Source organism: Lycium ferocissimum, chromosome 10 (genome assembly GCF_029784015.1).
Source record: "Lycium ferocissimum isolate CSIRO_LF1 chromosome 10, AGI_CSIRO_Lferr_CH_V1, whole genome shotgun sequence".
NCBI lineage: Eukaryota > Viridiplantae > Streptophyta > Magnoliopsida > Solanales > Solanaceae > Lycium > Lycium ferocissimum.
The window spans coordinates 36,196,112-36,208,383 of record NC_081351.1 but is presented as its reverse complement, the minus strand read 5'-3'; the positions used below and the strand labels follow the sequence as shown (position 1 = coordinate 36,208,383).

Here is a 12,272-nt window from a genome sequence, read left to right as displayed (position 1 = left end):
GTATGAATATTGTATGAAAGTTGTATACAATGTGGTTATAGTTGTATTAAATTTTCAAAAACCTAACACGAACTTTATACAAATTTTATGCAGTGATATACATATTTCATACCGTTTCTACACAGTTATCAAACACGAAAAATGTGAGAATTCTAAGCCTTGAGCGAGATATAAATATTTTATACAGTTTTCAAACACGAAAAATGTGAGAATTCGAAGCCTTGAGCGAGATATACATATTTTATACAGTTTTCATACACGAAATATTGAGCGAAATTTTCAAGTCTTGAGTGAGATATACATATGTTATACTGTTTCATACACAAAATTTTTAGCAAAAATTTTCGTATATGTTTCGTCAGAATCTATTGTTATGTTTTGTAAACTAAAAAATACCGCCATATTTTGTAAATATACTCTGTTCTTTAATATATAGTCCATACAAAAGTTGGAGTGGATCCTAAATCAAGGTATTTCGCCCAGTTCAAATGCATATATAGTGCATTTTTTGTGCGGATTGCCCTTCAAAAGCACTGGTCTTTAAGTTTTGCCCCTTAAATGGGTGGTCTTTAAGTTTTACCCTTCGCTAGAAGCCTCTTGGATCCGGGTTCGAACCCTCACTCAGTTAAAAATTAAAAAAAAATCCCAAGACATAAGTTGGGATTCGCAAGGCAGAGTTTTGCATGTCTCGGGTAGAATTTTGAATGCAAACTCTACCTGCAGGCAGAGTTTGCAAAACTCTACTTGCAGGTAGAGTTTACCTGAGGCCTGCCTGAGGTAGTAGGCAGAGTTTACCTGAAGCCTAACTTTAGCCCGAATAGGCCTAACTTGCCACAAACTCTGCCTTGCGATATATATATATATATTTTTTGACAGAGCCAGGATTCGAAACCCAAACCTCATGGTATTAGGCGAAGAGCAAATATTAAAGACCACCAATTCAATGGGCAAAAATTAAAGACCACCCCAAAATAAGGTCATTCTTGCTAATTGCCCTATATAGTGGGGTCATTTTCACGATGGCCCTTCAAAGGCACTGGTCTTTAATTTTTTGCCCTCAAATTGGTAGTCTTTAATTTTTTCCCTTCGCCTAATACCCCGAGATCTTGGGTTAAAATCCCGGCTCAATTAAAACTAAAAGAATTTCGCAAGGCAGAGTTCCGTAGCAAAATTAGGCCTATTCGGGTAAAAGTTAGGTCTTAAGGCAGAGTTTTGCAAAATTTCGACTGAATAAAGAAAAATTGCCTTAATGCAAACCTTTTGTTATATCCCGTATTTTGTACGTTGGGGTATTCCGAGCTAGTCGTGATAAGTTAAGGACAGGACTATTTTGGAATGCGAGGTAGAGACTTCTAACCTCCGATTTTGTTTTAAGGCACAAGTTGCTTACGATTTTATTGGTATGGAATATTAAGGAAGATTAGGGGTTAAAAGTTAATTATGGGAAGTTAAACATTTCATGAAAAAGGCCTCAAGTTGGCGTGGAGCCGAGTGGCTCCACCATGGCTTGGCCAAATTTGATTGATCAAGCCACGCGTGTGGGGCATGGTCCACTTGGATGAATTATATATGTGGACAAGTGATGACAAGCAAGACATAATATTCATCATCTTTCAACTTAGAAGCTGGAGAAACTTGGAGAAAAAGAGAGAGCTATATTCGGCCATGGTCGGCCGGGTTGAGGTCCATGAGTAGTGATCAAAAGATAATTTTCTTTTCTAGCTTTTCAACTAACCGAAGGTCCTTATTAACGTGGAGCAGCTTGTTGGAGCAAGCAAAGCATTCGTTCTTGCAATTTACAACCCTAACCAAGTCAAGAACTAAGTGGAAAAGGTAAGGTTTAATCTTTCTTTTACATGTGTCATGGATGGTTTACGCGTATTGTAGCGGTGTAGAAATGGATGAAATTCATGAAATCACAAGCTGGGTTGTGTGCCGTTTAGGGTCGCATTTTTAAGGTTACGGTGAATTGATTTTATTTAGTATTTTTTGTTGTTGTTGTGGATTCTATGACGCAAAACGAAGGTTTAATGATTCAAGTTGAAGTTGAACGTTTGTAATTCGTTTTGTAGAAGCTGGTCGTGATTTTAATATAGTTTCTTGTATTTGTGAGAATGATGTTGTTAACGTGTGGATTGTTGGTGTAGTTCTGAATTTGGAAGAAAGAAATGTGTCGTTGTTGTTCCTATCGAAGTTGGAAGGTTTCGGGTAGTGTTGCATATTGGTTGGCTTGTTTTGAATATTGCGCTGGATTGTTTGAAGTGTTCTCGAGTCTTGTTTGAATGGTTTCGGAATGGGTACTTGAACGCGTGAGCATTGATGTTGGCTTGATTGTATGTGTTGAATTAGCAGATATATGTAAATGAAATGTCGAATTATATAGAAAGCGAATTACTAACGTTAGAATACGTTTTTCAATTAATTGTTGATGTTGTTAGTATGGTTGTTGGTATTGTTGTTCTGATGATTCAAGCGAGTTGAATTCTCGGGGTTTGTTGAATTTATAGGGAAATGTGCCTTCTAATTTCAGAAATTGAAGTGCTAGCTTAGAATTGGATTCCTAAGTGCCTATGGCTAATGTTTGGTATCTAACGACGTTGTTGTAGATCTTAAGCCCTAGACTTAAGTTCGATTAGCTTTGGAAGCGGACAAGGTATGTAAAGCTTACCCTTTCTTTCTTTTTAGCATGTCTTAGATGTAAGCAAGCAAGATATGATACGCCTTGGGGTAACTCTATTCATAAGATCCGAGTATGTCTACGATTCTTATTCACTTCTTGACGATAGCATTCCTAATCTAGTCAAGCTATGGTCCTTGTGTCTTTTGTATGATTGGATAGTAAACGTTGCGCAAAAAAGTTTTGTTTCCAAAGGATTCTATGTCGAATAAGGTCCCTAACTTTCATAGACGGCTCGGATTGCTTTGATACGTTCGTAGGGTTCTGAGCAATGTCCGTAACTTCCATAGGCGGGCTCGGATTGGTTTGATACATGTTCATGGTCCCCGAGACTTTCCTTTGTATAGTTCCAACGACATTTTGAAAGAACTAACATGACTATCGTTTTAACCCTCGAGTGTTGATTACTTACTTATCTATTGAGTCTTAAAGGATGATGTATATACATATGACTATTTACTATGCTGTGTGTGCATTCTGTTTTGCATCTTTCTCCGAGTCCCTCACTAGAGGGTCGGGTTCTGCATATCTATATATGGCGTTATAATGTGTTCTGGCGTTACGATGTGTTTTCCGAAGTATGATGTGTTACGAAGTATGATGTGTTACGGAGTATGATGTTTTCTGGAGCATGATGTGTTTTTCGGAGTACGACGCAGTGAGACGTACGTGTTACGAGTTATTCGCATTCGGGAGTATGATGTGTTATGGCACCAACGACGGGTGGCGACCATACCCCGAGCCCATAATGGGCCGAATATCATACATAATTTTGACATGCATGACTGTATTTCAAGAGTAAGCATTTCGGCATTCTGATTATTATACTTGTTTTCTGTACTTCGTATGCATGATTTGTATTTCAAATGCTAGCATTTGGGTATTCTGATTATTATGCTCACTTTCTGTACTTCTTACTTCGGTTATAACCCCGTTTCTCGTATTTCATGCTTTATATACTCAACATATTTCGCACCGACCCCTTTCCCCGTGGGTCGCGTTTCTGCAACGTGTGTGTATACGGATAGGCAGGATACTAGCGAGTAAGATGTTCCGTCGGATTGGCGAGCTCCATTTCTTCCGAGTCTTCCGAGTCGCAGTATCTAGGTTATGGTATCTCGATTTATGTTAAAGACTTTGCGTACGCAGTCACGTATATAAACATGTCGTCTTGTAAGCTCTCCGTAAGCCGATGTATCATTATGCATTATGTTATAGATTTCATATGATTACAGATTTCACTTGATTTGAGAAGGACGAAAAGCATGTTTTTTTTGAAAAGCTAACATTATGCATTCATTTCACGATTTAAGAGTCCAGTAAGATTATGAGTATGACGAGGATCAGCGGGTTCGCTCGGCCCTAAGTAAGGGTCGGGTGCCCATCATGCCCTATCAAACGTTAGGGTGTGACACCTTTACCTTAAGGTAGAGTTTTGCCTTCATGTATAAGGCAAAACTCTACCTTAAGGAAGAGTTTGCCTCTAACTCTACCTTGCGAATTTTTTTTAATTTTTTAATTAAGCGGGGGTTCAAACCCGGAACCAAGGAGTTTTTAGTGAAGGACAAAAATTAAAGACCACCAATTTGAGGGACAAAAATTAAAGACTAGCGCCTTTGAAGGGCATTCCGCACAAAAAAAAATGCATATAGGGCCTCAAAAGTGACTTCATTACTTAATTCCAATTGAATTTCAATTTTTTGTGCGGAGTGCCCTTCAAATGCACTGGTATTTAATTTTGGTCACTCAAATTGTTGGTATTTAATTTTTGCCCTTCACCTAAAATTCCTAGATTCCGGGTTCGAACCTTCACTCAGTAAAAACTTTACAAAAATTTCGTCAGGTAGAACTTGGATTCGCAAGCATTTAATTTTGTTTTCAAAACTCGCCTTGCTGCGTAACTCTACAAGACAAGCATGTCTCGCAGGCCTAACTTTGGCCCGAATAGGCCTAAGTTTGCTATAAAACTCTGCCTTACGATTTTTTTTTTTGACTGAGCCGGAGTTCAAACTCCAAACCTCATGATATTAAGCGAAAGACAAAAATTAAAGACCACCCCAAAATAAGGACATTCCTGCGAATTGCCCATTGAATTTTATGAAGTAATTACAGCCCAAGTTTGTTATGGTGTTGGGGTATACACTTCTCAAGTTAAGCTCATTTTCGTTGATCTCAAGCCCAAGACATGAATGTACCAAGTGCCTACTCCCTATTAAACACGAATCATGACGCGTGAGTTGGCATTGCATCCGCCATTAATGAAAAATTAATCGGAGGATGTGAAACAAAAATGCAAATATTAATAATAGACAGACTAAAAATATTAAAGTGACCAAACTAACTATCATAATAGAAACAAATTTATTATGTTTAAAAGTAAAATATTTGAAATTATATTGTGTTTTAATTTACAATACATCGATCTTAACATTAAAAAAAAATTACGTTTTAATTTTTGCACTATTAATATATGCATGTATCACTAACCTCTGACAAAACGTGTCTCTAAACAAAACCGGTCTTTTTACATTTTCCAAAAGTTGTCATAGTTTTGAGCTTTCAGACTCAATCATAGGGTCAAGGCTATCTAGGCTGACTTCCCACCATCAGTATGATATGGCGCTATTTTCTTTCCTTAACATAATTGCTTCAGACTTATTAGTCCTGTCGTTCACAGAATTTTTGAGCTTGTCATAATTGACTTTGCGCTAATTTTTATTTATCTATAATGTTCATTGAACAAAATACCCTTGCACTAAAACAGCATGATCATTTCTTAAAGAATAACTAGCAAAGAATAAAAAGGCTATAAACCTTGACCAGAAAAAGAAAATCACCATCTACGATTGACTAACTGGAAGTGGCTCCGACCACTTCTCAACATGCTTTGTAGCTTTTTTAGCCTGCCAAAAATGCATCAATATTAGTTCTTATTATTAAGATATTCTGGTTTTATAAAGGGGAAAAATAGGAAAACAAGCTCCAGAATTTTGCATTTTCCTGGAAAAAGATATTACCTCTTTTTCCCAATCGCAACGATACGTTATAAAAGCCAGTATTATCGTCTGCAAAGCTGTCCCTCCAAATATCATTCCTGCCCACATGCCCTGCAATATTCAACCAAGTTTAAGTTATATATATCGTTAGTTTTTAGAAAAAAATTACACTATCAAATCACTAATATATATATATATATATATAGTGAAGCATCCTTAAAATAAGCAATTTGTGCTTTGAATCTACCTATATATTATTATAGGTCAATTTTACTTGTTAGCATAAAAATCATATATAGTGTTAATACCCCAAATTTAAACTCTTCCCAATTTTCACTTATAAGCCCAAAGTATGTCTAATAAAAATTGTCAGCGCATGGACGAGTATACGATCCACAACCTTACATAGGAGAAAAATAAAACCAAAATTTATTTTCTTACAACTTAATATATGAAAGAGTTTACGTTTAATGCACCGACGATTTAAAAAGTACAATTTACGCAATCAAGTCACGTATAAGATAATTATAAGTAATTTTTTATTATATATATTATTTTATTAATTTGTAACATAATAAAAACCGTAAGTAAATGCTAAGAAATAAAGAGACCAACATACCTCAAGACCAGTGTGGAGAACCATACCCATAAGAATTCCAAGGGGGACTCCAACAAGGTAATAGGAACCTAAATTAATATAAGCCACTTTTGATTGCCATCCTGATCCAACTGCAACCCCTGTAACAAACAAGACACCTCTTTATTTAAAAAAAAAAAAAAAAAAAAAAAAAAAGAATCATGCTATCAATGTATATAAGTTACACTCATATATATCATACATGGAACAAAAATAAATTAATTTAATTACCGGATAAAACAGGTTGAACGCTATTTAGAAGAATGGTAAAGGCAAGAAGGTAAGAGATCTTCTTGACAGCTTTTAGCACATCAAAGCTTGATGAGAAAATTAGAGCAAATTTATCTTGATATATCATTATTAGCACACAAAATACTAGCCCAATCATGGTGGATTGTACCACTGATACCGCTGTTGCGAATTTTGCCGCCTTTCCTCTTCCAGCACCTAGCTCATTTGCCACGCGCACTCTGAAAAAATAATCTAGTGACGTTAGTATAATAAAACCAAAGTTGAGTGATCATCCATAAAATTAAATCAATTATTATAGCTGAAGCAAACAGAAACTTTTTCAACTTATGATAGTAAATACTAGTCACCAACTTAATTAACCAATTCCCAAAGAATGATATTTGTGATTTAGCTTATTTATATGCGTTTACTCTATAAGAACTTTTTAACAAGCCAATTCTATAAGCTGCATTCAAATAATTATAATGTGGAATTAATCACTTATCGTAAGCTAAAGTAAGTTCATTAGAGTACAAATAGATGGTAGCATCATGTGATGAGTGTGATCGCCGAAGAAAAGAAAAATACTTTCTCGTAGTCAGAATTTCTTGTACTTATACCGTTGCATTTACGTTCGTTTTTGTCTTCTTCTGCACATAAATCTGAATTTGAGTAGGTAGACTTTTAAATGTAAGCTGCTCTGAGTTTAGCCTATGGAATTTAAAGCAGACATACAGAATTGTACACCTAATAATACTCTTGTCTGTATCTTTCAGGCTCAATTGACTGTATATTATATTTACATTAACTTACTAACCCTGACAGATGATAACAAGTTCACCTCCCCCTTCTTTTTGGTCTATAGATAAATATTGAAATATGAGTACATGATTCACTGAATTTATCCGGTCAAATTCTAATGTGAATATATTATTAAGGTTCAAAAGAAAGCCAAACGACTGATCACAAGGGTTCATCTATCGCACTATCCTCCCTTTATCTATTCTATAAACCTAATGGTACAAAGAGACCAGAACATCTTTTTCTTAACGGAAAAGGCTCAAATATGTCATTGAACTATCGAAAATGTCTCATTTATGTCACTTGCCAATAGTTTGGCTCATTTATGCCATCAAACTATCGAAAATGACTCATTTATGCCACTCGTCAATAGTTTGGTTTATTTATGCCATCGCCATTACCAAAATGACTTATCCATGCCATTTTTCATTAACGCCGATTTTACAATACCAGATATGATACGGGACCTCTAGCTAGATGGTTGTGAGTGAGTCGGGTGTATGGATCGGATTTTTTATTAATTTGGGATTTAAAATTGGGCTAATTAAATTAAGCGACGTAGACCTCTAATTGGAGGCCACGTGTCATATCTGGTATTGTAAATATACAACAAAATTAAGAGGTTCAACACATAGTATATATACATAAAAAAAAGTTTTTTTAACGTATTTACACGGTGTAATTTTTCAGCGAAAGGATGTCGGTTGACACCCTTTGGATGCATGTTGCTCCGCCACTGGTAACGGCGATGTTAAACTATTAATGAGTCGCATAAATGAGCCATTTTCGATAATTCGATGGCATAAATGGCCAAACTATTGATGAGTGATATAAATAAGTCATTTTTGATAGTTTAATGACATATCTGAGCCTTTTCCGTGTTACGTGCAAGTAGTTTATTTAAAGATATACGTTATTCTGTCAATCGTCAAGCATCACAACACGTAATAACTTCATTCAGTAGAGACTAGGACAAGACGTGATGTTAGTTAGGTTTGTAACCTACAATGAAAATTAAAGCAGTTTTCAGGTCCAAAAAGGACTCCCCATTTTGATTCTTTACCTATTTAACAACCAACACCATGTCCCATTTATTTGAAATTTTGGACTTCCTATTCTACAGGTTTACCTTTGCCAGGAGACGATCGTTCGTTAACTTCATTGTTTCTTCTATAAAAAAAGAAAAGACCGTGTGTAAACATTACTCCGTCAAAGATGAATACTCTTTTTTTCACGAGGATATGATAAACCATGACTAGCAAAAGCGGAAAATTTGAAGTTTATGAGTTCTGATCTTATCATGCATTTCATAGCTTGTTTTATATTAATTACTGTACTAGACTCACAATTAAGTAAATTTACATGTTTAATGAACTTCCTAATACAAATACAAGGTCTAAGCAAAAACTATTAGGTTCATCCGACCCATATCTAATATTATAGCTCCGGCCCTAATAACTAGTTATAAATAAAAGAATTAACATTTGTAATGGATGATAAAACTGGTCTTTGCCTTTATTTATTCTAATCTAAAGTCTCTTAAAATTGAACTTATATCTGATTTAATTTTTACGCTCATATTCAATACCATATTTATAATTAAAAATACTTAATTATAATTAATTTATATCTAATTTTAGATTTATTACTTGCTGCCCAAAGGTAGTAGAATACCTAAAATGAGAGCAAGACCATATATATAAAAGTAAAAACATATAATAATTACCCTAATGAGAGCAAGACCATATAAATGAAAGTAAAGACATATAATAATTTGGTGGCAGCGAAGAAAGCAAGTTAAAAAAATAAAAATAAGTTGGGGTAGTTATTATTTATTGGAACTTATTTATTCGCTTTCATCTCCCAACCATTAATATTCATGCTGCAATAGATTCACCCAAAAATACAATAAGAAATTACCCGGTGGCAGCGAAGAAAGCAAGTGGTATCATCATCTCCCAACCATTAATATTCATGCTGCAATAGATAAGAAATTAGAAAGAAAATAAACAAAGATAAGAACAAAGGAGATTAAAAAAAAAAAAAAAAAGAATGCACGTGAAACTCGAATTAGATTGTCAAGTTTAGCTACTTTTGTAAGCTCAATAAATTACATAAAACAGAAAAGCCAACTAGATATTTCACATTTCACATGAGAGATAATGGCTTACCAGATGGACAACGCATCAAGAGCCAGCGTTGCATTCTGCAAATACCCTGTCATCAACATCAATATCCTATAGTACCAGTTCTCCAAGCTACAGAATTCCAAACATAAAATAAAACAACAATGGTTAACCAATGATAAGATTAGATAGTGTCTAAATTGAACCATCAAACGTCTTTCTAAAGAAGTGTGTAAAAATGCTACTTCCTCCTTACCAAAAAGATTGTCATGTTTCGAATTACGAGGATCAAACTAACTAACGTGTGACATGAATTCAGCCATACAATATTTATTTTTTTAAAATAGAAATTACATACTCCTATTAAGAAACTATCTACAAAATATTATAAATCACAACAGTTAACAATTCAAAATGTTAGAAAGCATTTGAAAAAATTAAGGTTAAAGAAAATATCCTTTAACTGTCCAAATAATAACTAAGACAATCTTTTCAAGACAAATGGAATACTATAAATTACAATAATTGACAACTTAAAATACTTAAAAGTCCTATAAAAAAATTTCAACTGCCACACAAATTGATAAGGATGGAGTATTAATCATGATTAAGTTACAATTACGTGAAAGAGGAGGTAAACTAAGTGACAGAAGAGAAAAAAGAGGTACTAGAATTTAAGTTACCAAAGCATGACACCAGAAGCAACCGAGAGTCGAAAAAATTCCCAAAGTCCAGAAAACGCTTGTATCGAGAACCCACTCCACGTTTCAGGACATCCACCGCATGCGGTATAACAAAACAAGATAATAAACACCAACCACCACGACACATCCAGTGCCACAGCAGCTCCCACTATCCCAAAATCCAATTTATACACAAACAACCAACTAATCACCGTGTGAATCACCAACACCGCAAGTGAAACCCAAGCGATAACCGCAGTCTTTAACTGGCTCTGTAAAAACCTCTGTATAGGAAACTGAAACGCGAAACTGAAGTGTAACGGGATGAACCATAAGGCAACTATGCCTGATAGCTCTGCCACGTCGTTTGGTTGTCCTAATGCTTTTAGAATTGGTGTGGCGAATATGTAGAACGGGAGTAGAAGGAAACAGCATAGGATTAGAACGATCCATGATCTTTGCATGTATATGCCTAACATGTGATGTTTTTTTGCTCCATAAGCTTGTCCGCATAATGTTTCTAATGCACTCGCCATCCCTAACTACATTTCCATGGAAAAATTACACAAGGGAAGTCAGTAATTTTGGCGAAGAAATTCAATCTAACTAATTTTAGAGTAGATTTTTCAGATGGTTACCCAACTAATAATTATCCCCTCAGAAAGTTATCTTTTCTTGATTTCAATTTCCTTTAACAAAAACGGGGACTTTCTAATCCCTGTTTTTTATTATGCAGATAAGGAAAAATAAATGTGAAATTTGATAGAAGTTGAGGGAAGGAATTGAGAAGGATTACCACGGATCAGTAATTTTTATCAGTGACAGAGTCTGGAATTCTAACGAGAGAAATTTTTAAAAATTGCAAAAAAGTAACTTAAAACAACTTTAAATTTTGACAACTTTAATAATACTCCCTCCGTTTCAATTTATATGAACCCATTTGACTGAGCACGACATTTAAGAAAAAGGGAAGATTTTTGAAACTTGTGGTTCAAAATAAGCTTTGAAAATTTGTGTGGCTGTAAATCATTCATAAAGTGAATTTATTTCCAAATAAGAAAAAAGGTCATTTATTTTGGCACAGACTAAAAAGGAAACAGGTTCAAATAAATTGAAACAGAGAGAGTATATAATTTTAATTTATCCTATTTTTAATCTATTTTTTGACGAAGAAGGTTCAATCGTCCCTGTTTTGTTGTTATGCAAATAAGGAAAAATAATAATTTGAAATTTAAAGAAGTTAAGGAAGGGAATACATACAAGGAGGCCAAAGTTGAGGCCAACAATGACAGTATTAGAAATGGAGATAGCAGCGAGTTCAACTTCACCAAGATGACCAGCAAAACCTTGAGTTATTACATTCATGGTGTAAGTGGCTATACGACTGAAAATGGCTGGACCAGCTATGTGCCATAGTTTTTTTGTTTCGATCCATACTCTTGTTTTCAGATCTTGATCATCATCTGTTTCTTCAATTATATTTTCCGATAACAATGGTTGCCGGTTTTCGTCGTTAACGCTGCCCATTTGTAATTTTGGTACTAGAATTAGGCACGATAGAGAGGTGGTTACTGAAAAAAAGAGTTGTGTGAGAAAGCGTGGAGGAATTTTATAAGTGAGGTTTATAGAAGAATGATGAGAAGGGAAATAAGATGACGGCGTTATTTTTATATTCAGCGGAATTGTACTGATTTCATTTTTCTCCTGTTTTAGAGAATTTACAGCCAGCTACGTGCTTACGTCAGTTGTCACTTTGAAGTGCTACGGCCTACGGGTAGTTTGTTTGGATTACTTCCAACTGTAATTCCAATAGCATATATTCTTTCGATTGTAGTAATCAAAACTAAACTGACCTTAGGGTGTTTTTGGTAGGAAGATAAATGTTTTTCCAAAAATGTTTTGCAGGAAATTAATGATTTTTTTAATTGTTAATTTTATGTTTGATAAATAAGCAAAAGATTTTATATATAATCTAGACAAATACTATAAATGAAGAGGTTTGCCGCATGACGGTGTGGCTTCAACGCACTATCAAAATTTTGATTGGAGTATGCAGAACCGTGAGACGAGCGGACCGAATAATGCTCCTACGTAGTTGTAAAATTTGGACTGGAGTGTTTG

At 34.8% G+C, this 12,272-nt stretch overlaps 1 protein-coding gene across 1 annotated transcript; it reads right to left on the bottom strand.

The window, feature by feature from the left end:
- Nucleotides 1-5,356: 5,356 nt before the first annotated feature.
- LOC132033667 (protein DETOXIFICATION 27-like) lies at nucleotides 5,357-11,827 on the bottom strand. Its single transcript, XM_059423705.1, has 8 exons — nucleotides 11,412-11,827; nucleotides 10,152-10,693; nucleotides 9,514-9,600; nucleotides 9,263-9,319; nucleotides 6,542-6,780; nucleotides 6,293-6,411; nucleotides 5,695-5,784; nucleotides 5,357-5,580 (listed from the first exon to the last, which is right to left on the bottom strand). Exons 1-8 carry the CDS (start codon nucleotides 11,676-11,678, stop codon nucleotides 5,518-5,520), a joined length of 1,464 nt encoding a protein of 487 aa, XP_059279688.1. The 5' UTR covers nucleotides 11,679-11,827; the 3' UTR covers nucleotides 5,357-5,517.
- Nucleotides 11,828-12,272: the final 445 nt, after the last annotated feature.

Excerpts from the sequence above, each read along its gene's own strand:
- LOC132033667 (XM_059423705.1), bottom strand. The coding sequence starts at position 11,678 with ATGGGCAGCGTTAACGACGAAAACCGGCAACCATTGTTATCGGAAAAT. Across the intron at positions 9,601-10,151 it reads GCTTCTGGTGTCATGCTTTG|CTTGGAGAACTGGTACTATA; the intron begins GTAACTTAAATT and ends GGAATTCTGTAG. Across the intron at positions 6,781-9,262 it reads GCTTTCTTCGCTGCCACCGG|AGTGCGCGTGGCAAATGAGC; the intron begins GTAATTTCTTAT and ends TTATTTTTTCAG.